The sequence below is a fragment of the Epinephelus fuscoguttatus genome, linkage group LG20 (genome assembly GCF_011397635.1).
Source record: "Epinephelus fuscoguttatus linkage group LG20, E.fuscoguttatus.final_Chr_v1".
Classification (NCBI taxonomy): Eukaryota; Metazoa; Chordata; class Actinopteri; order Perciformes; family Serranidae; genus Epinephelus; species Epinephelus fuscoguttatus.
In genome coordinates, this window is record NC_064771.1 from 5847393 (window position 1) to 5872488 (window position 25096).

A 25096-nucleotide genomic window follows, 5' to 3' on the forward strand; every position below is an offset into this window, starting at 1 on the left:
CAGCCCTCCAGATCTATGGCACATTTGTCTCCTCTCTATCCTTGATAGTTTGTCATTTGCAAAGGTTGCTCTTACAAGAAGTGTTTCTTAATTACCATGTTTCTTGCTGTGGTCTCCTTTATATGTCCAGTATTTTCTGTCCAAGCTCACCAATATAAAACAATACCTCAGAAAACTGATAAAGAAATCAATAAAACAACAAAGCACTTACAAGTTCCTCTTGGAATGACTATCAGGATGGATTATTAATTTGGCAATACTTACACTTTACTTACTTCTCTCTTTCTCCTCTTCCACCTTTTCCTCTCTGTTCCCCTCACACATCCTCAGTCTCTGTCATGGAAGTGGAGTGTGTTCGCGAGGGTTGCCAGTCGGAGATGTTACGGCAGATGGCTGGCTCGGTACCCGAGGAGCGGTGTTTGACGGTGGTCTTCAAAGGACCCCGCAAGAGCCTGGATCTCCTCTGCCAGAGTCAGGAGGAGGCTCAGCATTGGGCCCGTGGAATCCGAACCCTGCAGGGGAGGGTGGAAAACATGACCCAGAAGGAGAAACTTGATCAATATCCTTATTGTCATTCATTTAGAATTGTAGAGCTCTCTACACTGTACATGCAGAGACAACAGTGTCAAGAACAATCATATATCTACTTATACATCTCATTAGATTTTGGTGGTCAAAGGTCAGGGACACTGTGACCTCGTCTGTCTCATACAGTACTTTATTGATTCATTTTCTGTAACCACTGGCTGGAGCCTATCCCAGCTGACATCGGGCAAGAGGCAGGGTACACCCTGGACAGGTCACTAGACTATCACATGGCTGACACATAGAGACAGAAAACCATTCACGCTCACAAGCCGGATTACCCAGAGGAAACCCACGCTGACATGGGAAGAACATGCATACTCCACACAGAAGAGCTCCTCTGTCTCATTCTTTTCAATGCCATGTCTCAAGAAGGCTTTGAGGGAGTTTCCTCAAATTTGGCACAAACGTCAACTTGGACTCAAGAACAAACTGATAAGAATAGATCACTGTGATCTCACAAAACATACTTTGAGCCATAACTCAAGAATTAATGCGCTAATTATGACATTTCACTCAAATGTCTAATAGGATAAAAGAATGACATTATAACATGTATTCAAAAATACACTGAATTGGTGACACTAATCTTGGGTGCCCACCTTGAAACCGTGCTGATTGTATAGATCCTCTTAGCTGCTGCGGGGAAGATGTGTGTGAAACATCCATGTTTTCACAGACATGGATGTAACTCTAAGCATACAATCATTAGGCGGTAATTCATGTTTTTTGAAGGAAATGTTTTAAAAAAACACCAGGACACCAACACAAAATATCCATAGGCAGAATTAGTATAATTATTACTTCTGTTCTTCAAACTCCATATTGATCAAACACCACCGAAAACTGTACATTTCTGCTCTTGCTGCTTCCTTGACTATGTTTGTGTGTCACCTGGATTCATGCTTACCTAAGTCGGGCTGACCAGAACCATGATGATAAGATGAGCTATGACGAAGTCCAGACACTGCTGCAGATGATCAACATTGACCTGAGTGACCAGTATGCCAGGAGCCTCTTTCAGGTAGCACACCCATACATACTTAAAAACACTGGCCCCATGTCTGGGATTTCCATCAGTAATTCAAAATGATTTATAAACTCATTTGACATAACTAACGACAGACCTCCAATGACAGTACAGCCTGAAAAACTAAACAAAGAGTGATCATCTGCGTTTTACTCTGTTTCTCTGATAGAAATGTGACCAGTCTGCCGACGGTCGTCTGGACCACGGGGAAATTGAAGTGTTCTGCAGGGAGTTGTTACGGAGACCAGAGCTGGATGCTGTGTTTATCCGCTACTCTGCAAATGGCTGTGTACTTTCCACTGTGGACCTGAGGGATTTCTTGAAGGACCAGGGGGAGGATGCTTCACTCATCCATGCCCAAAGCCTCATCCTCACCTATGAACTTAATGAGTGGGGTACGGTGCTAAGTAACAATATTTTGCAAAGTACCAACATTTATTTGGTGTGTTCAGCAAAATGGTTCTGATAAACCCATTAGACCCTTCGCTACCTGCCCAGCACCGAATGGGAGACCAGCAAAGTTAGTGACTAGATGTTACACACACAGCATCCAGCAGCTGTTCAGCTTTTCTCAGGATTTGGTGAGGACCAAAATAGAGCTAAACGGAGAGTGAATATTGGGCTCTCACAATAACCATATCAACTTGCCAAAAAATCAATTTCAAATGAGTTGGAAAGGATGGGATTAGATGGGGACAAACTGACACTGAGAGGTAAATTGTATCACAGTCAACAATGAAAAACAGTTTGGACACCTTTAGAATTTGATGTAGAGGATCTGAGGAGTCTGGCCATAGCATAGGGACTAAAAGCCCTGACGCATCAAGCCAACAGCTGGTCGTCAGTTAATGTCAGTGACATCTGTTTCCCCAGCAGAAACAGCAAATATATTTTGTTCTTTCAACATCAGATTGTGTTATTAATGTGCTAACTGGCTAACTAGCGTCTTGAATCAGTTCTCACTGGCTTCCAGTTTCCCTTTTTGAATGACAAATACAAACCGCTGCTGCCTGCTAGTATGGAGAGTTATTTCCTCTCACGTAGGCACTGAACATACGTGTTAGTAATGCCTGTCTTTCTGGTGTGTTCATGTACAACTATTTGGACGAGACACAGGTGACGTGAAGCGTTGCAACAGTCAAGCGTTGATGTTTGTGGGCCTTCAGGTGATCAGAGATGTAAGCTGGTGCCCGTCTAAGCAGCGAGTTAGAAACAATTAAAAGAATCTTAAAATCAATTCTTCCAGGCCACGGATACTCACTGCTGCATTTTTAACTAGTTGCAGGCAAGATAGGGATGACTGCCTCCAAAAATAAGAAAAAACATGCTTTATATCTTTTTTATTCGAAAACATGCTATCATATCAGCTTTACACTGTATGTCCCAAAAACACATCATAGAGCTTCAACTTTTAAAAATGAATGGTATTTTACAAACTACACTATGACTACCAGTTTACTCACTATAAAATAATTCCCCTCCTTTATTGACGTGTGTTGGTGCTTTTGCCTAGTACAGCCCAGAAGAACCAGTTCATGACCCCCAATGGCTTTACCATGTACATGCTGTCTAAGGAGAACTGTGTGTTTAACCCGGACCATGCAAGGGTTTACCAAGACATGAATCACCCACTGGCCCACTACTTCATCTCCTCGTCCCACAACACCTACCTCACTAAGGACCAGCTGACTGGGAGCAGCAGCACAGAGCCGTACATTCGGTAAGAATGAACAGCACCCCACACATACAATACAATACATGTATATAAGCCCTTTGAAACATTTTCTGAATGAACATGCCAATGTGCTATGTTTTGCTTTGTAATTTGCTAGGTAAAGCTAATTTATCAGCGGCTAAAACAAACCAGATAGCTCAGTCATCTTGTTTTGTTTGATTTTATAGGATGCAATTGGGATGTATGCAGACTCAGTCACATCATTATTATTTTTACCATCACAGACAAGTGCAGTCTAGCAATATGTTACAGGGGAGGTATGTCACATAAGAGTAGTTAACACTCCTGTTAAAAGTAAAACAATGTGCACACTATGGTCACTATATGTTTTTATGCCTCAGTGCTGGTGACAGGGGTTGCTAGAGGCATATGTTTTTGGGTTGTATGTAAGTCCCATTTTCCTGATTACGATATCTTAAGAACACCTTGAGGGGGTCTCATCAAATTTGGCACAAACGTCCAGTTGAACTCACTGATAAACTGATAAGATTTTGGTGGTCAAAGGTCAAGGTCACTGTGACCCCTTCCGTCTCATTCTTGTAAATGGAATATCTCAAGAACACCTTGAGGGAACTTTGACACAAAGGTTCAGTTGGACTCAAGGATGAACTGATCTTATTTTGGTGGTCAATGTTCAAAGGTCACTGTAACCTCACAAAACATGTTTAATAGGATAATAATATAATAATAATCTAATAGGATAATAGGACCTTTGAAAACACTTCTAACCCACATTTTAGTTGGAAAACATCAAAGTTGGGTTTTACTCTGGACAGATGTAAAGATAGGCTTTTGGAAATGATAATGCAGACACCCACGTTCTTCCCGATTGGGCCTTATCAGTCACAACGTGTCAAGTCAAACATTATAGCTAGGTCTACATACCTTTTGTGATTTTATCCTTCTTGTGTGGGTACTCCTTTCCCATTGCTATGGCTTCCTCTGGCGATGGATAATGCTCACAGTATTGCTCTGATATGTCAACGTATTTGCTTTGCAAAGACTCCCAATCGGTTTTCCGCCACTTGAATGCCTTATTCTCATGTATTATTTTCAGCTACAGCATCACCTTGTCATTAAATAAATCTGTGGTCTTACTTTTCGCCATCTACATAGCATTTTCTGTAAATGAGCAAGTAACGGTAGAGTAGACAATCTGCTTCCTGTTGATATCAATATGCGCATGTTCAGTGTACATGAATGGTCATGTGATATGTGTTTTCAGGCTTGTTAGCATGGACAAAAATGTTGCTTAAATGCTCATGTGTACAGAGATTTTTTTTCATGACAATGTATTGGTGTGGATGTGCGCTTGTGCATCTAAAAGGAGCTCAGAACAGAACCACGTCTTCTTTGCATCGCGAGAAGTCAGCTAAGATGGTTCTGGTATCTAGTAAGGATGCCCCCTGGAAGCTTTTAGAGCACAGGTTTTCAAACTGTGAGATACACCTTTCCAAGGGGGTACAAAGGGAGTGACATGAGACAGAAATACTGCGAAGATGATAGAAGTCAGTCTATGTCCCAAAGATGGAGTTCGTGGTGCACAGGAACAAGTTCAATCCAATATAAAACTACAATGAAAGAACATCTTCTAAAATATCCATCATAAAATATTCAAAAGATGCCAGTTAGGCCTTGATACATTTTGACAGGGATGCATGCCATAGACAGGAGTACAGCTAGTCTTTGGATGTCGTTGCAATCTGTACAAGTTGCCAACAGAAGGAGATAAAGCATACAGAATAGTTACAAACTCTTAAATTACACCTTTACTCACTCAGTCGTCTGGCGCAGAGATTCCTAATGATGATATTTCTCTCAGAGCCTTGAATCATGGCTGCCGCTGTGTGGAGCTGGACTGTTGGGATGGAGATAAAGGAGAGCCGGTCATCTATCATGGACACACACTCACCTCCAAAGTGCCCTTTGTCGAAGTCATTGAGACTATCAACGACTACGCTTTCAAAGTGAGTATTTTACCAGAATCAGAATCATTTGACTTGTCACCTGGAAAAAAATAAAGGCGTACAATATTTGCCTTGGTCACAATCATGCAGAGATATACACTACAGATGAAAATTATAAGTTCAGTTCTTAAATTATTTTAATTCATTCATGTGGACAGAGATGATATACTTCTAAAAATATGTATGGTTTAAGAGTTATGTGTACACTGACAATTATGCAGACTTCCCTTTTTCTGCTCTTCAGAATAAATCCTTTTTTTCCTGTGTGTGCACTATCATCCCTCTCTGGCAGGCCTCTCCTTATCCTCTGATCCTGTCCCTGGAGAACCACTGCTCCGTGGAGCAGCAGACAGTGATGGCTCAAAACCTGCGATCCATCCTGGGAGACAAACTGCTCACCAAGCCCCTTGATGATTTTGATCCTAACAAGCTGCCTTCTCCAGAGGCAAGGAAACACTGTTCCGTATTCTGATAAAGATCAATCCCTATAAGAGCTACTGTATTTAGTGAAACTAATCACATCTTTCATTGAGACACAGATCATGCTGGCATGCACTGGAACCACACTGTGGCAGGCTTTGCAGTTGCCTGACATGATTAAATGATTTGTCCAGATAGATATTTGGAGTGCAGTTGCTACTTTTCAGTGGAATGTGGATGTGGTTAAAAATAGCCAGTGACTCAGTCAGATTTCTATGCAAGGTCTTCACTCTGGCACACTTTTTAATATCTAAACTCTCTCCAACTGGATGGCAAGACTTTTATTTCTCTGTATTTATGTCTGTGCAGGATTTGTAAACACTTTCTCTGTCTTGGTAGCGACTGTTAGGATTAAAGGAGAGAACAACTGTTTGTGTAAGATGGGAAATCTGGGGCCATCTGCTCCTCTGTGTCCCACTTATTCTTCATTTCCTTGTAATCATAATGTGTGGAACGGTTAGTGTGTGCACTCATGATCTGTGCCCCAGTAATCACACTCCCTTGAGGCGCCTTCACAATAGTGTTGCCTTCTGACCACTGTCATGTGGGTGCCTTTTATTACACTTAGGTGATTTTATTATTTGCAGAGTTGGGGATTTTACACTCACTGTTGTCATACATTATTATATTAGTAGCAATCAAGTGTCATGGGTGTGAATGTGAGGCACAAGAGTTTATCTGAACAACCCAATCCAAGAGGGGTATGACAGGTGAGCAGGTCAGAAACAGGCAATGTGTCAAAACAGAGAACAGATCAAGTTCAGGTACAGGCTAGGAGTCAGAGGGCTATGAAGCTAAGGCATAAGAAACAATGACAATCTGGCAAAATGTAGCTGGACATGGGCTGGTAAATATACTGCCAGGCTGATTAGGGAATGGGACGTAGGTGAGTATGTGGGCAGGGTAGGTGGTGGAAAAGGCTGGAAACTGCAGGGCAGGAGGGAGTGGCTGGATCTGAAGTGAAGCACAGACCTTAAGGGTTAGGACTAGGGTTACTCCTGGCAAAGGACAGTATCTTAAGCCCTGTTTCTGCTGAACACTTTCGGTACGGTACCTTTGGAACCAAAAGTAACCCTTTAGACAGTTGATGGCTGTGGCTCAGAGGTGGAGCGGGTCGTCCACCAATCGAAAGATCAGCGGTTTGATCCTGGGCTCCTCCAGGCTGAAGTATCCTTGAACAAGATACTGAACCCCAAATGGCTGTTCCATCACTGTGTGAGTGTGTTAAAACTGAGTAGCAGGTGGCACCTTGTATGGTAGCCTCGGCCACCAGTGTATGAATGTGTGTGTGAATGGGTGAACGTGACTCGTAGTGTAAAAAGTGTCATCAAAGACAGACAATAAAAACTAATGGAACGGTCAAAGTTGTCATATTGAAATTTAAGGTGTGCTGACGGATTCACATTGTCAACTAATGCATTTAATAACATTACAAATAAATGTTCCACCTTAAAAGTTGCCGGCAGTTGGTATGAACAGTGGTTACATAAGCTCCAAAACCAGCTTCAACTCAGCCCTGAGCTAGAGTGGCTACCCACTATTGACCAATCAACAGACTGCAGTGTTTCTAGCTCCACCTTTTAGTATTGGGTCTGTGTGCTAGGTACCCCAACAAAGGGGTGACCAAAAATGGAGACAGTAAGGAACAGTTCCATTGGTCAAAAAATGTATACCGAACTGAACTGAACTGGACTGCTTGGTGGAGACAGGGCTTTAGAGTAAGAATTATAACTGTGGATGTATAAAGAGAACTGGATACAACATTGGAGGCAGAGCCCTGTTTTCTCCTATAAAAGATGCTTACAGGTGCATGAAGCCAAAAAAGTTTGATTTGATCTTATGCCCAAAAAGCAGGCACACTGAAGACTTTTGCTGGCCAAGCGTCCAACTTTGGGTTTAGCCCTAGCTTGAATGGGGATAAAATGATGAAACAAATCCCAATTGTGAAATCCTGATAGTGAAGTTATTTTGTGGGGGTTGTGTCGCTCAACAGAATTTATCCACTGATCTACAAATGTCTCATTAATTATGTAAGTCTATGAAAAAAAGTCTTTTTGGGCCATATGGCATCACATAATGGACCCTGAAGTTTTAATTCTACAGTTTAGTAGAATTCGCTCAAAGCCTGGTGCTGTTTCTCTGGGATTGGTTATTACTTCTTAGATGTGAGCACAGTGCTTGGTAGAGGGTTACGAGGTTAGGGTAACCATGCCTGGAGCCAGGTACTTGCAAGGACGGTTACTCGTGCTTTACCATAGTGCTTTGTCCGCCCATTCTCATTCCGAGGGTGTCAAATATGACAGCTTGGTCAGTGGCCATCAGCATCTGATTCTGACACATAAGGCACTCTTTCTGGGCTTTCTTCTAACTCCAGTGTAAACCCATCCCTGGCAGTAATGAAGTATGAGTATTTTTATCATAAAAAATAGTTTAACTATTAGTATCATCTTCAACAAAGTTGGTATGGTACATATATAGTGTTTGTAATGTGCTGGTTGTGTGTGCAGGATCTTAAGGGTAAAATCCTGGTGAAGGGGAAGAGGGAGCGCGTGGTGGAGTGCTCATCCAGCTCGTCAGATCTCAGCTCCTCAGACGAGGAGGCCAGCTGCACTGACAGCAAATCCTGCAGAAAGAAAGAGGACAAGAAGGTGGTGGGTACAACACCAGCAGCTCACCTTTATCCTAGCAGCTGTGGCTTTTACTGATTGCTGGTGTGATGTGATGGGTTTTTGTGTGTGCCTTTTAGCCAGGTGTGTCTAAACTGAGTCCAGAGCTGTCCGAGCTGGTGGTGTACACCCGCAGTGTTCCCTTTAAAAGCTTTGAACAAGCAGCCAAACACCCGGCAACTGACCTGTCCTCTTTCTCTGAGAGTGAAGCACTCAGGCTCATTAAGGACTCAGGTATGATATGTGCATGTGACTAAACATACTTTCTAAAAGTAAAGGTTTGCATGCTGCCCACAGATCATTTAGATTTGGTTGTATACTGACAGTTAGCTATTGAGTCTGTCTTGTTCAGGCAGCACAAGCACAAAAGCAAAATGAGCCTTGCTTCAGCTTACTAGACTAATTGGACTTTTCTTGTCCGTCCCCTACAGGGATGTATTTTGTTCGTCACAACAGCCACCAGCTCAGCAGGATTTACCCCTCAGGCCAGCGCCTCCAGTCCTCCAACTACAACCCTCAGGAGATGTGGAATGGAGGCTGTCAAATTGGTGAGAGCTTATTTTATTTCCTTCTATTCACAAGAGATGCAGGCTGACAAAACAAGAGTTGTTACTCAGACATCAACCCAATTGACCCTTTTCTAAGTCCCGCCCCTGGACGCAGACTGGCCAATCATAACGTAGCATTGGGCCGGCTCAGACCAGGGTCCGACAACAACACACCCGTGCTCCATTGACTGTAATGCAATTGTTTCCGATTTCCTTCATTTTCGAGCTGGTTTTGTGGATTTGGAGCTAAATGTTGTGCCTGGGGCACGTTGTGTATTAATGATACTCGTTACCTGGAGAGGTTGGAAGGAGATATATGTTTCTTTCCTGTTCCAAAACCAAAGTCAAACCCTGAAAAGTGTAGGGTTAGCTAGCTAGCTACTGAAGATATAGCCCACTGAATGTATACACATGCTGCTTTTGCTTTCTAATGATTATAACAGGGAAAAAAAGACTGACCATGCTGTGCAGGAACCAGTGAAGGGAAGCAGGGAAACTTTGCTGATATTGTGTGCGTGTCAACGCATTGTGCGCAGAGACTTTTACTCTGTGAACTATAGGCTTTAGCTTCAACCTTTATTTTGTTACCTTGATTTCATTGCTGTGTCGACATCCTGAATTTATCCTTAAAATGCATATTGTAGACCCTTCTGTCTGCTTCTGTCTGAAATCGCTTTTTTGTTTTTCCAAAAAATTTGGGAGTATTTCTCCAGGGAGTGCAGTTAGCAACAGTGGGAGCGCCATGCCAGTCTAGCTCCGAAACCGAAAGTTTGTCAGACTTAGCAACAGTAACTAAGGGGGGCGGGCCTTAGCAAAGGGTGAATTGCCAGAATAAATGTTGGCACTGCACATTTCTGCAAACCACAGATATGTCACATTTGTATGTTTAATGAATTTAAACTTTACGTCTCAATTCTCAATTTTATGTTGTGAAAATGATTTGGTTAATGTGTGGTTAAGTTTAGGCACAAAAGCCATTTGTTTAAGATTGCATTACAAATCATTATGTTTTGGCTTACATACCAGCTTTTGTTGCTTTAAACCCAGCTGGACAATTCCCAAACTCTTGTAAAAAAAATACACAGAAACTATCAATAAAAACTACCCATTTTTTTAATCTACAAACACAGCTTAACATGTCCAAAACTCATTAAAAAACACGTTTTTTTGCTACAAACACAGCTGTTCATGTCCCCAGTTCTTGTTTAAAAACACACACTTTTGTCTCTACAAATCTGGCTAGATATGTCCCAAACCCTTGTTAAAAATTACCTCCTTATGTCATTATTAATACAGCTTAATATATCCCAAACTCTCAATAAAAAACATGTTTTTGTTGCCACAAATTAGCATGATGTGTCCCAAACTCTTGGTTAAAAAAATACCTCCGATTGCCACTACTAACATGGTGAAACATGTCCTGAACTCCTATAAAACAAACCACAATTTCATTGCTACAAACCCAGCTGGACATGTCCCCACTTTTTTATTGCCACAAATCCTTTACACATGTTCCCATGTCCCCATGTCCCAAACTGTATTTAAGAGTTTGTTGCTACAAATCCAGCTGGACATGTCCCGAACTCTTGTTAAGAAATACCCTTTTGTCACCACAAACATAATCTCTCAAGACAGATTCTCCAATTTACATTACATTGTAAAAATTTTTTTTTTTTTTTTTATACCGATGAATTTCCAGATTGCCACAAACACAGCTAGACATGTCCCGGATTCTTGTCAAAGAATGGTTCATGGTTGGATATATTCCAAACTCCAGCTGTACTGGTATTTTAAGCCAAAAACACATGTTTTCCTTACCCTTACCAAATGGCTTTTGCGCATAAACTAAACCACATTTATACTACTTGGCAGCCTTCTTACCTAGGTGTCACACCCTCCACCATCCCCTCTTCCTCCTGATGAGAAACTCAGCTCATATAAATGTAATTTGAACTATGTTATACATATAAAACTAACAAATGTAACATATCTGTGGTTTGCAGAAACCTACAATGTTAGCATATTATTCTGGTGACAGGACTGCAGACACACATTCTTCATAGTTCTTACTTTCCTATCTTTTGTCTAATTGTGTGCGACCCATACTTCCACTAACCATTGGTCTTAACATCGTGGTAGATGCATCTGCTAACACAGTTGTGCTTTTCTGCAGTTGCTTTAAATTTTCAGACACCTGGTGAGCAGATGGACCTAAACCAAGGCAGGTTCCTGCAGAATAATCAGTGTGGGTACGTGTTGAAGCCTCCCTTCATGTGCCGCCCTGACACCACCTTCAACCCAGAGAATGTTGGTGGAGGTACAGGCCACAGACCTGTCCTACTCACAGTGCGGGTAAGACGCTGCTGTAAACCAGCCCTAAATTAGTTCCAAGTAGCAAATATACTGTAGGTGAAACTGCAGGTCCACAAGTATTTGCATCAGTGTCAATTTGCATTGGAAAGATAATGATTTTCCTTAACAAAGAATTACAAAAGGATTTTAAGCTTGGTGAATGGATGTTTTTCATTTTAATGAATCGCGAGTTGTAATTAGCTGCATCTTGAATCCAACCATGACCCATGACGGAAATCTATGCCACAAGAGTGTATCAGCGTCTGAACACAATAAGATCTTCTTTCCAATTAAAAAATAGCTTTGACTTTTATTGTTATTCCAGGTTATTTCAGCTCAGCAGCTGCCTAAACCAGAATGGGACAAACCCAGCTCAATTGTGGACCCTCAGGTGTGGGTGGAAATACATGGTGTTCCCATTGACAACAATAAGAAGAAAACTGATCATGTCAGCAACAATGGTAAATGCCTACCCTATTAACACAACACCCTTTGTCAAATTAAATGGCTTCAGTAGCAACATTTAGGAATGTGTACACAGCTTTAGATAGTCGGACAGTTAGTATTTTAGCTAATTAAAGGGAGACTTATTCCCCCAGTGACCACTTGTTACCAATCGTCGCTGTGATGTCCTTTGCTCTGTCAGAATCAGTCAGAAATGGCTGTGTAAATGCCACAGGGATAACGTTAGCTTGTAGCATGTGTTGCTCCTTGATTTTGTCTAGTTTCAACAGTTGACACACTGAGGTGATGTCGTTGTAAATGAATTGACATGTTTAAAGTATTCCAACTGATGTAACCTACTGTCATGTAGCAACTGCAACATGCCGTTGTTTTTTTATCCACCACTCTCGCCATCACCCTCATAATTTAAAGCAAAACCAAAGTGGCTACAGGCATGAGACCTGCAGGTTATCGGAGGATCTTCTGTTTCTAATTTGGTCATGGTGTTACTAAACATCTTGCAACAAGCTAGCTTAGTGTAGCTGCTTCCCAGCGTGTCGCAGTAGAATGTTCTATTTTGGGGTGGTAGGGCCACACAAATGTTGTCTGTTAGGTTATGTGAGCTGCATTGTTGAGTGCAGTGGAGAACATTATCTTTTATACAATTTAAATTGTATATTTTTGTATGTTTTTGTTTGCAATACATACTGAACCAAAAGCCTCATTCCGAATGGTTCAATGCATATACCTGTGTTGTTACACCCCAACCATTTGTATATCAGTTACTCACCCCGTGTTACATTGAATTCATGAGTAAAACTTTTTTCTTTCTCACATGCCCCACAGTGAACAAAGAATTGAGTTTAACAAAAGCAAAACAGAATCCAAACATCTGTTTACAAACTCACACAACTCATGTAGTATCATCCAAGTCACACTTATCCCGTTGTATGCTCAGTACCTCACAAACACATGCATTTGTGGTAAGACCTTACTATATAAAACTGAACTGAAACTGAAACTCATCTAAGCTCTCTTCATTGCCAGACTCCATTGACAAATACAGTAACTGAACACATGAGCTGCTGATGTAACACTGCCTCGATCAGGTAGTTAGTGTTCCTGTGTGATTTTTTTGTTTTCAAAGGTTGGTTTGGATTCACCAAAGTCACATAATACACAAACAAACTACCAATCGAGACAGTGTTAGACCAGCAGCTCCGGTGTTCTGCAAGGTAAAATCACTGTTTTTGTCAACAAAATCTGGCAATGAAGAGAGCAGAGATAAGTTTCAGTTTCTGTTCAGTTCCTCGTCAGAAAGAGCTGTCAGTTTGGGAATTACTGAGCATACGACTGGATAAAAGAGACTTTGCTTTTACTGCTTGAGTTGTGTGAGAGTTTGTTAACAGATGTTTTGATATAGTTTTGCTGTTGTAACTTGGATCCTTATGACTTTAATTCATCAAGAATTTTTGCACTTTTTGGATTCTTACTTCACAACGGAGGCATGCGAGAAGTTTTCATCACAATTTCAGCGTAACATGGCACGAGTAGTTGACATACAAATGGTTATTTTAGGGGGTAAAGTATTCCTTTAACACCATGAGATGTGGTTACAAACTCTACCAAGTGGTAGTCAACGGAAAAACTGAGCAAAATTGCACAAATTGGTGTGAATAAGTCTGTAAGTAAGTTTTTTTTCTTTGTTTCAGGCTTTAACCCACGATGGGACTGTACCTTCAACTTTACCGTCCATGTCCCTGACCTGGCTCTGGTTCGCTTCATGGTGGAGGACCATGACTATACCTCAAGCAATGACTTCTTAGGACAATACACCCTGCCTTTTACGAGTCTCCGCACAGGTGCGTGTGGGGTTGTATCAAAGACTTGTTTGAGGTTCACAGTTTCCCCTCCTGACCTTCTTTCCTTAATCTCTGCAGGTTATCGTCATGTCCGACTTCTCAAGCTGGATGGCTCCAGCCTTTCACCCTCCTCGCTCTTTGTCCATCTTAAGGTCACCCCATGTCAGAGCAGTCCTTCAAAAGCATCAGCTAAGTCAACGGCCAAGTCTTCAACCAAGAAACCCTAATCTGATCTTGACCCCATAGTAACATGAAGCACGGAGGCCACCGTGGAAAGATCCCTGGACATATCTGCCCGGATCCAGGCAAAAAAAATAATCTTGTCCTACAAATGTTGCAGCTATATCCTTAACCTGTCTATATTTTATAGAAGAAGAGGATTGTGTTGTGCTTCTTTAATCCCTCATTTAATGCAGGCTTGATTTTTCAGAGCAGACTCAAGACTTTAATGAAAACCCATTAAACCAGCCTGCAGAAGTCTACATATATATTAATCTACGAGACCATGACCAAAGGTTGGTGCTAGATTTTGAACATTTATGACTTATAGCTATACTCTTAATCTTGTGAGGTCTCACGCCCTCTGAAGGGAGGACTTCTTTTTTAACCACAAGCATCTTATTTTTGTGTATTTTATCAGAACAGTCCAGAAATACCTGCTGGTATGTGATTCAAACATTATTTAGGTAGGGTGGAAAGCCTACATGTAAGTGGAGACTTTCTAAATGGTATTTGAAGGAGAGATTGTCTATGAAGTCATCATCTATAAACCCTACTCTGATGTAATATGTACATTGACAGAGCTATTGGTTATAATTCCTGCTTTCCATACTGGATGTGAAGTGATCCTTTTCTTATGTGTCTGGACAGTAAAAGATGAGGGACAGAGTCCACAATCAACACTATGTACAGAAACACATTCCAAACAAAAACATGCCCACTTCATGAATTTTTTCATTCAAACCTTAATTTAAGACTTGGGTAATAGATTTAGGGATTTTCAGTGATGACTTTTAAACAATAACACTCTACCGAGCTTGATCAAAGATATCAAGCAAACAATCAGAAGCAAATCAAGATAGCAATACAATTGTAAGCAGAGCTGCCATTGGTACGGCTGCCTCAGGCCCCCCAATGGGCAGGGGCCCTCTGTCAGCCTTCCTCTTATACGCAATGGTGGTCTGTTAACGACCAAGGAGGAACTGGTGGGGCTCCTGTGTGCTCTGAACTGCATACCATCACTGAGCAGCTGATACCTTGTGCATATTGACCTACACTTACACTTACAATTCAGCTGGTCTGATGATGGTGCTGATGGCTGTTAGATCAGCACAGCGCCGTCCTTGGTGCTGAAACATTTTAATTTGACTGGCAACCTGTTTTCTTTAAGCTGTGTGTTCTTCGAAACAAGCTCATCTTAAAATGAGTTGATCACAAGAGCCCCCATGAGAAAGCTCTGCCCCCCTGTGCTGAGAGTCTAGCTCCGCCCCTGAATACAATCATGTAAAACAATCAACAATGTCAGTGCAAACTGTTACAGGCCAATAGTGGATGGTTAGTGAGTAAATGCCAAAAGCGTCCAAGCAGTGTTAGAGTCTTTAGCTTTAGGTTGTTTTGCAAGAGATCCCATGAATCTGCTGCGCAGGGTACATAAAAAAAACAGCCGGTCATTGGAGTTGAAGTTAAAAGTAATGTTTATCTGGACTGATAGATAGCACTACAGGTAAGAGGAAAAATATGTATATTTGATATCAGGGTGAATTGTTCCTTTGAGCCTTCTCACATTAGGAAGAATCTGTTCACAGCCAGTATAAATAGTAGGAATAACAACAATCAAAACCCTATCAGCATTTGAACATATGGCAGTCTGGTATTGTATTAAAATATACTAGATTGCATATTCTAATATTTTAATTACAAGAGTCACTTTTAAGCTTCTTCTGCTTTCCACCGTATCATCCTTGGTACTTTTAAATGCATCTTGGTAATCACATTACTAAGAGAATCCAGGTTACATAAGAAATCTGAGAGCATGTTTACAGTCAGGCACTGAAGTGGCCTGCAGTGTGTCTCAAATTGCATACTTCTGTACTAAACACTTCATAATTTGAGACACTGCATAGTACAGGAAAATGCACTGTACTACTGGCACACTTAAAACAGTCCAAAAGCTGAGTGTGGAATGATGGACACTTCTGTCCCTCAACGGGCGCCATCTTTGTGACAGCAAACTTGTCAGCTTTGTTGACTTGTCAACAACCTTGTTAGTTATACATGTTGTTTGCACTAAGTATCAATAGTGTAATGTTTGTTGATCTGTAATGATTTAGTACCACAAACAATGATGCAAGTGCAAATATGAGCTTGCTGGCTAATGTTAGCATTCGCTAGCTAGCTAACATGTTCCTAGCTACAGCAGCACATTATATTCAGCATTAAAGTTGTGGTGTAAGTTTGGTTTATGTGTGGGTTGAGTTTGCAGTCAAATGTTGGCAATAATACTCCACCATCCATCTGCAATTTGCAATTTGAAATTAGTGCACCACGCAAGAAGTCCGTACTGTGCATAGTGTATTACATTGAAGTGTACTAATGGAAGTATGCCATTTGAGACACGCTCCTGGTTACCTGAAATCTGTGCATACATGCAGTGTGACCATTTACTGAAAAGCTCTCAGTGTAAATCTGATAGTGAGTGCATATGTGACAGCGTCCTCAGTACTATAAAGCAAAGCCATATGAACAATGACAGCTGCTGAAAGATGTTACAGCAGCTCTCCATGATGAAAAAAAGTTCTGCCTGTCTGATACGTACTGTACAAATGAAATGCAGTTAAATCCCGTCCAAGTACTTTCATCATGTAGCTTAGTGTGTTATGTTAAATGGAAAACATACTTTGAAAAGATTACTCTTTGTTAAATATTTGATTCACAGTGACTGTATTTTAGCTTGACACAATCGACTTATATGTGTCATCCCTTTTTACCAGTGAATGACAAACCTGTATTATTAAGTAGCCAAGTAGAGTTTTTATACTAGAGGTAGAATTAGCTCAGTTATGCAACAACAAAATGATGATGTGCACTAGATAAATCTGCTGCCTTATTGTTAGCTTGTTAGATGAGTTATGCACGCATATGCTACATAGTTCCAATAAGTTTTCTTCGCGTTGTTTTATTTTGTTTACTTTGTGTTTTGATGTGTACTGTGCTAGGAGAACACGCTTCACTGATGATCCTGGCCACTGTGACAAAAAGGCTTTATTGTTGTCAGTGTCGAACGAATTATTTGACACATTTCTGTGTTGGACATCACTCTGTTAAGTTATCTACTGTAGCGTATGTTAAAAACAAAAAGCTTTTATACAGTATTGTTTTTATTGAAGAGGGAACTTTTATTTTGTAAGTATTTTGTAGGAGCTGGTTTTAAAACATTAATATTGTGTTGATGTACACATGACAAGAAGAACTATGGATATTTTATATTAAGGTAATCTCACAGATAATCTTTTACGATGAAGGAAATTTTTAACCAGGATTGGATTCTTGGAGGATAAAGAAAGCCTATTTGGGATCAGTGTTAGTCTTCAAGCATCTTAACATGTGTGAAATATTCAGCTTTGAAATATGTTTGACATCATGAGAAAGCTGTTAAAGGTCCAGTGTGTAGGATTTTGTAGCATCTAGTGGTGAGGTTGCAGATTGCAACCAACTGAAACTTCTCACCCACAGGGTCCAGTGAATGGGCCCTCACTAAATCTGCTGTAGTCATATCAACGCACGTGTTCACGGGTCCATGTTTTGTTTTGTTTTTCTTTCTTTCTTTTTTTTGCAAAGGTTGCAAAAAAATAAAAAAATTTAAAAAACATTCCATTTTCAGGAGAGGGGGTTTTAATAAGTTATGGTGAATATTTTGGTTCAAAATAAAATTGGGTTTTCCTTGCTTATATTTAGGAACACAACTATAGCTGAACTTTTTTATTTTTTTGGTGTATGCACCAGGCATGAACTCCATTGGACGGAAAAGGTGCCCCATTGGGGTCTGCTATCTGGTTATTATTATATATGTATAATGTAGATATTGAGGGCTCATGCTAAGGTAACAAAAACACAATGATTCATAGTTTCAGATATACTAATTAAAACATGGTTATGATAGTTATATTCAATTTCTGCCAATACACCCCCTTAAGCCCTACACACTGGACCTGTAAGGGAACATTTTTGTGGGATGAATAGTTATCTGCTTTGTCAGTTTGACACAACATAGTATCAGAAGGATCTTGCAGAACTGGAGTAAAATGTGAAGTTTTGGAGTCAGTGCCAAAACTTAACAGTTTCAGACAAATCCCAGCCTTGTGTCTAACAATATTGCACTTATTTACATGTATCGGGAGCTGTAAGTGTAAGACCTACATATATGGTTAAAGACCAAAGGTATGTTTTTGTAACTGTAGCAATGACAACAAAAGCTGTAACAGTACAATTCTAAGCATTGACATTGTTGTTTATTTATTACATTTGAAGTATTTTACTGTTTGCTTTTGTCATGCACCAGTTGTATAGTGATCAACCTGATGTTATTTATTAAACAGGTAATATATACATGATGATAGAAATGAAATATGATAAAAGATTTTGGAAATAGTTATGAAGAACCTTATAATGCCAGAGAGTATTGACTCCAGCTTTTAACCAAACTTTAACTGTCACGTCCAAATGAGATGTTATTGTTTTCTTTTGTTGTTGTTTTTTAATAGTGAAAAAATAAATAAAAGTATAATTTCAGCATCATATTGCTCTTGCTTGTATTTTCTCAGTCATGAAGCATATTTTCTTGATTCCATTTTAAAAACAATGCAGGGTATTGAGCCATAAGGGCCACTTTATATGTTTAACTTTCTGTCCTTTGACAGTGTGAATCAGTGATATTAGCCAGAGGAAACGGGCAGGGACTTGAATCTGCAACCTTTGTGTATGACAATCTCTCACTGACCACCAGAAGAATTGATGCATGGTGGGACAGTGGCCACCAGGAGGCGCCACACTCCATATGTTTCCACATGTTGGCGAAGCGGTACTACATACACTCTCTGAGATGATTTAAAGTGGTGGAATGTAACTCATTACTTTCACTCAAGTACTTACAATTTGAGGTACTTGTACTTAACTTGAGTTTTTCTATTCTATGCAACATCATACCTCTACTCTGAGGCAAATATTGTACTTTTTACTGCACTATATTGATCTGGCAGCTTTAGTTAATTTTCAAATTAAAACTTTTTCATACTCTTCCTGTAAAGTGTAAACTGTAACCTCAGTATTTACACAAAAAGAAAAAAAATAAATTATTACCAGTAATGTGGATATACTGACTAAGTGGGTAAAGGCAAATAATAGAACAAATAGAACCAGAAAGTTACATCACTTAACAGTAATGCAGCCTTTACATTTAGCTTCAATTTAAGAATATGGACACACTTTTAGTTTGTTGGTGAATTAAATCCAATTTTAACCTGCAACCCTGCATCCTCATATGCAGACATTACATTTTGGGTTTGCTGCAACTTATACTTCATTCTTCTTAACTTAGACCTGTTGTCCTCATTTGTGGACACTTAATGTGCCATTTAGCAGTAGCAAAAGCACAATACACAAACCCATTTAAAAGAAATAAGATGGCAGCCATCTGCCAACTCAGTATACTGCCAATCCTGACACAAAAGTGGACAAGGTACAAAACCTGATTGGTTTAAACTTGTTTATTTATATTTAATAATGTTTGAAGTTTGATATGGTATACACATTTGACCAATTTTAGCAACAGTAACAAGCTAAGATGCTGTTAAGAAGTACTCATCAGAGGAAATCGGACTTTATTAACACTAGTCCATACCCATTGAGTGCACAGTTGCCCACGTACAGTTTCACATGGTGTGTGTTTGGGATACAGGTCATAGGAAATTGCAGGTTAAATAGCCAACTGAACCCATTAAGAGCAATGTATTCAGACAGAGTTTTTGTGAATGTGATAGTATGATTGCAGCCACAGCAATCTGTCGCATTTTAGCCATTTTTCTGTTGTTATAGCGCCACCCAGTTGCCAATTAGAGTTAAATTTCTCCAGTCACCTTGAGGTGTCCTGTTCTACATATCTACCAAGTTTAGTAAAACTCAGTGTGGCGGTTAGGCCTAGATAAGAAATTAGCTCTCTAGCGCCCCCATTTTGTTTGATGGGGTCAATAATGGAGGGGTCCCCTCAGATTATGTGTGGTCATATGCCTACAAAGTTGCGTGGTGATGGGTGAAACCCTTGAGATGTTATACACCTTTATGTGATGAGCCACGCCCTCCGCAATATTCATTGCCTTATAGAAGCTCAGTTTTAGTAAGTTTTCCAACTTTTGCTAAGAAGGAACTTTAGATATTGGTCCCTAGATTATGTTCACCAAGTTTCATGCAGATCGGTCACACTTCCTAGGAAGAGATCGATTTGAAGTGTTTTTCAAAAAATTCAAAATGGCGGAAAATCTATATAACCGGAAGTTATGGGTTCTTGAGGCAAATTTGTTCCTCATGAGGAGAGGCATCTCTGTGCAAAGTTTCATGTCTTTACGACATACGGGACATGAGATATGACCATTAAAGTTTGCAATTTCAATTGGTTGCTATAGCGCCCCCCTTTGGCCAATTGATGTAATATTGCTTCATTTGCAACCTCCCATGACCCTCTACCACTGTGCCAAATTTCACATGGATTGACCAAGTCAGTCAGGAGAAAAACGTGGAACAGACACACCCACACACAGACACACAGACAGAGTTTTCGTCATTATATAGTAAGATCTAATTTGAGGACACTGGGACTATAATCGCAACATTTCCCACAGGCCAGTTAGGTGTGACAGACTGTTTCTACTTACAAAAAGATCATTTCTAGCTTGAGGACCAAAAAAACATCCATAAAGAGTTACAAGACAAACAAAACAAGGCTTTTAGATATGTTATATTATTTGCATTTTGCTTTTGTACAGCCATGTTCAGGCATTGAAATGAACAGTTTTGAACAGTTTCAGACTTGAACAGTGACCCCTAACCCATAGCGTTAAAAAAACTAATGTTGCATTGTTTGTAATTTTGTTTTTGCACATCTATTTTCAGGCACTGACATGAACAGTTTTACACTAAATGTGTGACTATTAAAACCTGCTGTCCTCAAATGAGGACAATTTTTTTTTTTCAAAAACGACTAACTGTTCAAAGATATTGCTTTTTTTTTTTTTTTTTAAATACTTACTAGATTATAAATGCATACCAAACAAATGGAGGTTAAAACCAGGAAGAGATAACACTTACCTATGATATCCAACATCTAAGACAACATCTAGTCTAATATTAAACATATCCATATAATATTGATATACAACCCAGCTCTACATTGTCTTATACATGTGTATGAAACTTTATCTCATTATTCATCTTGCTTCATAAATACAGATAGGCCTATTTGTATTAGATGAACCTTTTAAACTGATACATCTTAATGTGTTAATGTCTTTTCATCTTCAGTTTCCTTTTAAGGGAAATAGAACATACTGTAATATTACTTACATATTTAAATCTTTCTTTCTTTTTGTGTTTAGTTACCATGCACTTCACAATATAACTGACTCCTACAATCAATTAATCACAACTACAACAAGAACTATGAACTGGACTTTGCATTGCTGCAGTTTTACACTTCATCTACACACCCTAAACAGTCCCTTTTCCCCTGGCTGCTTTATTTAGCCTATTTATTTATTTCTCTTCTTATTCTTTTTTTCCCCTCCTATTTATTTATTATTATTTATCTCTCTTTTGTTACAGGCTTATTTGTTTACTCTTTTCTAGAACATGCGCTTCAACTAGTAGCAGCAAAGTCTGGTAGCTCTGCAATTTTACTTAGTTTTACTGAATTTTTATTATATTTTTCTCAACTACTAATGGATACTTCTGTGAAGAGAAGAGTTTATTCTTATTGAATTTCCCCTTGGGGATGAATGACGTTATTCTTATTCTTACTTTGCAATGTAACTGACAGCACTTAGAAATCAGCTCTACAGCACTTTAACTTCTATTGTTCTCCATTATTCCAGCACTTTAACCCCCGCTGTCCTTAAATCTACTATTGTTATCCATCACAATTGATCACAACTACAACAAGAACTATGTACTAGACTCTGCATTGCTACAGGCTCACACTCTATCCACACACCCCATACAGCCACTTCTCCCCCATCTGCTTGTTACTTGGTTGCATCCAGAAACAAGGCGTAAAGCTTGCACATACTTAAGTCTTTGGAGGCAACATGATGTATGCAATGTTACTGTTATGTGTCGCTGGGCGACTTTATACTGTAATGATAAGATTGTTATGTGTTTTAATGTATTTTATATTGTAATTGCATATTTTATGTGTACTGTATTGATTTTTTATTTTTTTAAGGAACTATGCTGACAAACATCTAGCAGGGGGACTACCAATGTAAAGCCCTTGGCTGCAATTGGGTGCATCCACATTTTATTTTTTTTTCTTTAAAAGTAATGTTCATTGATGTACACCATCCCTTCTTAAACAAATAAATTATTTCAAAAAAAGAAAAGAAATGATGACAAAACATTTCTAATTTGCTCCTTTGAGGGGGCCCCATCATGGCCAATGGGCAGTCAGCAGCTGCATAGTTTGCTATGCCTTTTGTCAAAGGTGAACTGTTCAGTGTTTGCACGATTTGGGAAGCTGTTGCTGTTGTTTGCAGAAGAGTCTCCACACCTCTGAGGTTTGAGCACATCGGCCACCAGGTGCCAGCATCAAACTGCTTTTCCAACCACAGATTAAAGCCTAAGGGCAGATGCTGCTTGTGCCCCACCAACTGCATGCCAGGGATGTCAGAGAGCTCCACCCATAATCTCTGAGCTTTTAATGTTTTTTCCCCTTCCATCTTTCTCCCTCTGTGTACAGTGCAGGTAACCGCTTATATTACCACTGGAAGGGAATGCAAAGGAAATGAGGAGCTTAGTAAGGAAAGGATGGTAGCTGCTTTGGAGTGACAAGCATAAAGAAATGGAATGAGTGTGTTTCCGGGTTAAGTCTAAAATATTGATCCATACTTACGCCTCTTTCTCGATTAAACAAGTCTAACGTGCAGAACAAGCTGTGTCATGTGACTTTTTTCCCACCAATCAGAGCATCACAATGAACTACATGCACTCTAGGAAGTGAAGAGCACATGACATGGTGACTTGTCAAACATGTCATACAACCTCTCATATCACCGCCACGTAGCATTTTGTTAGCTTGCAAGCTTCTTTTATCATTTGGGTGGATTTCGCGCGCATGTTTCATTGATATAATTTGTGTTTGAAGTAGCGGTAGAGATGGACTCTTCATTCCCGAGTGTTTCCGAGCTGGTGGCGGCTGCTCGGCGTTTGTACGGGCAGGTGTTCGGTGAAGAGGCTCCTCAGACGGCGGTGTGTGCTCCTGGAAGAGTCAACCTGATAGGGGAGCACACTGACTACAACCAGGGATTTGTACTTCCAATGGTAAACTCATGACTCATTCTGTTGTTGACAAACAGCGCACCCATGTGGTGAGGGTGAAGTTTGTCACACAAAGTGTCGTTAAAAAAGCTTTCATTTTAATGTTTTAACGCGGACGTGTATTCATGAAACCCACTGCTCTGTAGTCGGCGGTGTGGCGTTGTGGTTCAAAATATCCTGATGTCATATCCTGTTTGGTATTATTTGCATGCCGAATTAAACAGAAGAGCAGAATCTCCAGAAGGTTTTGACACATGAACTTAAGTTTTACATATGTTTCACTAATAAGCAGGAAATGTTATATGTCCTATTTTTTTAAATGGAGCATGCACCCAGCTGTGTTTGTCTGTGTTTTGTGTGCCAGGCGCTGCCCCTGGTGACTGTAGTGGTAGGTCGTCAAACCTCTGGCCAGGATGTTACCATAGTAACAGCAACAGAGGATGCTGATGAGCCTCGGAGGGTGGACTTCAGCCTTCCCAGTGATGGATCACCGCTGTCTCCAGGGTTACCCAGCTGGGCAAACTATGTGAAGGGTGTTATACAGCATTACAGAGGTAAACAAATGAGCAATGACTGTATCCACAACTGTAAAAACACTACCTGGAATTTATCCTAATTAGGTATTATAATTCTCAATAAATATCACTATTATATACTACAGGGACTGGTTGCACAAAACTCCTAAAGTATGGCACTTAAGGCTTAATTTCTTCTTTCTTTTCCTTAGCTGAGGGACTTACACTGTTGCACAGAATCCCTTAAATGGTTTAGGTAAAACATTAACTCATTTACTGCGTTGAATGAGATTTTACAGCAGTAAAAGTTTCCTCGGAGATTGTTTGTTTGCATGGACCCCACTCTTGTGATGCCTGTTATCGTCTCACAAAGTTGGCTTACAGTTAGATAGTGAAAAAATGGTAGAAGAAGACAAAAAAAAACATATTGGTCAGAGGAGGAAATTTGTAAGAAGAAATTGCAATGGAAATTATTTCAGTCAGATCTATAGTATAAAATGAAAAGCGTATCCAACACTCTTCTCAGGGTGTGTTGTTTTTTTCATTTGTTGCCATAAACTCAGTTAAGATAGAGTCAGAGGTGCCTTAAGTTTGTTTGTTTTTTTAACTTGCTTTGGTTGCTACGGTCTTTTGTGCAACGGTGTAGGGATTCCTTAAGTATAAGACCAAGACAAGGAGAAAACTATAAATACTTTCTTGAACATTTTAAGGAAACCTTAAGGAGAACTCTTAGGGCAATTGATTTTATTTTGAGGAAAACACAGCCAGGACTTAAAGGAAAATCTTAATTTAAGGTGTTTGTGCAACCAGCCCCAGGAATTCTTATATATTTTTCATTTTTCACCTAATACAATAAATCTAGTCTTGTCAAAATAAGTGAAAACAGATGCACAGCAGAGGTTTGTTAATCTCACAAATGTCATCTTTTATCCTGCCTCGGTTGGACACCACAGGATATTTATTGAATGTGTACTTTCTCTGTGTCTGGTATGCTTCAGCTCCTCCTGTCCCAGGGTTCAGGGCGGTGATTGCCAGCAGTGTCCCCCTGGGTGGAGGTCTGTCCAGCTCTGCCTCTCTGGAGGTGGCTTTCTACACATTCCTGCAGCAACTGAAGCCAGGTCAGAGTCTGAATACAGAGACAGTCAGACCCGTGTGACTCAGATATTCAGTGGCGTAAGGTAGTTACAGTGGGTCCCCCTGCATGCAAATAGCGACAGGCCCTAGTATGCGCTAGTTACTAGTTATGTAGCACACACACAGCTCAGCTTATAATTGTTGCCCAGGCCCCAAGGTAGTATGCTGGGCTTTGAGCCCAATTTTCGTAGTGGCCAAA

At 40.1% G+C, this 25096-nt stretch overlaps 2 protein-coding genes across 2 annotated transcripts in view; both read left to right on the forward strand.

Annotated features, from left to right (window-relative positions):
• Positions 1 to 18445, forward strand: part of plcd3b (phospholipase C, delta 3b) — a 46425-nt gene extending 27980 nt beyond the window's left edge. Inside the window, exons 4-16 of the mRNA XM_049563820.1 lie at positions 331 to 559; positions 1480 to 1609; positions 1785 to 2010; positions 3134 to 3335; positions 5173 to 5317; positions 5610 to 5762; positions 8305 to 8448; positions 8544 to 8697; positions 8895 to 9011; positions 11185 to 11363; positions 11689 to 11824; positions 13520 to 13669; positions 13748 to 18445. Coding sequence (XP_049419777.1) covers positions 331 to 559; positions 1480 to 1609; positions 1785 to 2010; positions 3134 to 3335; positions 5173 to 5317; positions 5610 to 5762; positions 8305 to 8448; positions 8544 to 8697; positions 8895 to 9011; positions 11185 to 11363; positions 11689 to 11824; positions 13520 to 13669; positions 13748 to 13896 — 2114 coding nt within the window. The 3' untranslated portion in view covers positions 13897 to 18445. The remainder of the gene's footprint in view (positions 1 to 330; positions 560 to 1479; positions 1610 to 1784; positions 2011 to 3133; positions 3336 to 5172; positions 5318 to 5609; positions 5763 to 8304; positions 8449 to 8543; positions 8698 to 8894; positions 9012 to 11184; positions 11364 to 11688; positions 11825 to 13519; positions 13670 to 13747) is intronic.
• A 4469-nt stretch (positions 18446 to 22914) lies between these two features.
• The window catches only part of galk1 (galactokinase 1), a 28607-nt gene continuing 26425 nt past the window's right edge, over positions 22915 to 25096 (forward strand). The window contains exons 1-3 of the mRNA XM_049563083.1: positions 22915 to 23251; positions 23613 to 23802; positions 24762 to 24881. Of these exons, the coding sequence (XP_049419040.1) occupies positions 23087 to 23251; positions 23613 to 23802; positions 24762 to 24881 (475 nt within the window). The 5' untranslated portion in view covers positions 22915 to 23086. The remainder of the gene's footprint in view (positions 23252 to 23612; positions 23803 to 24761; positions 24882 to 25096) is intronic.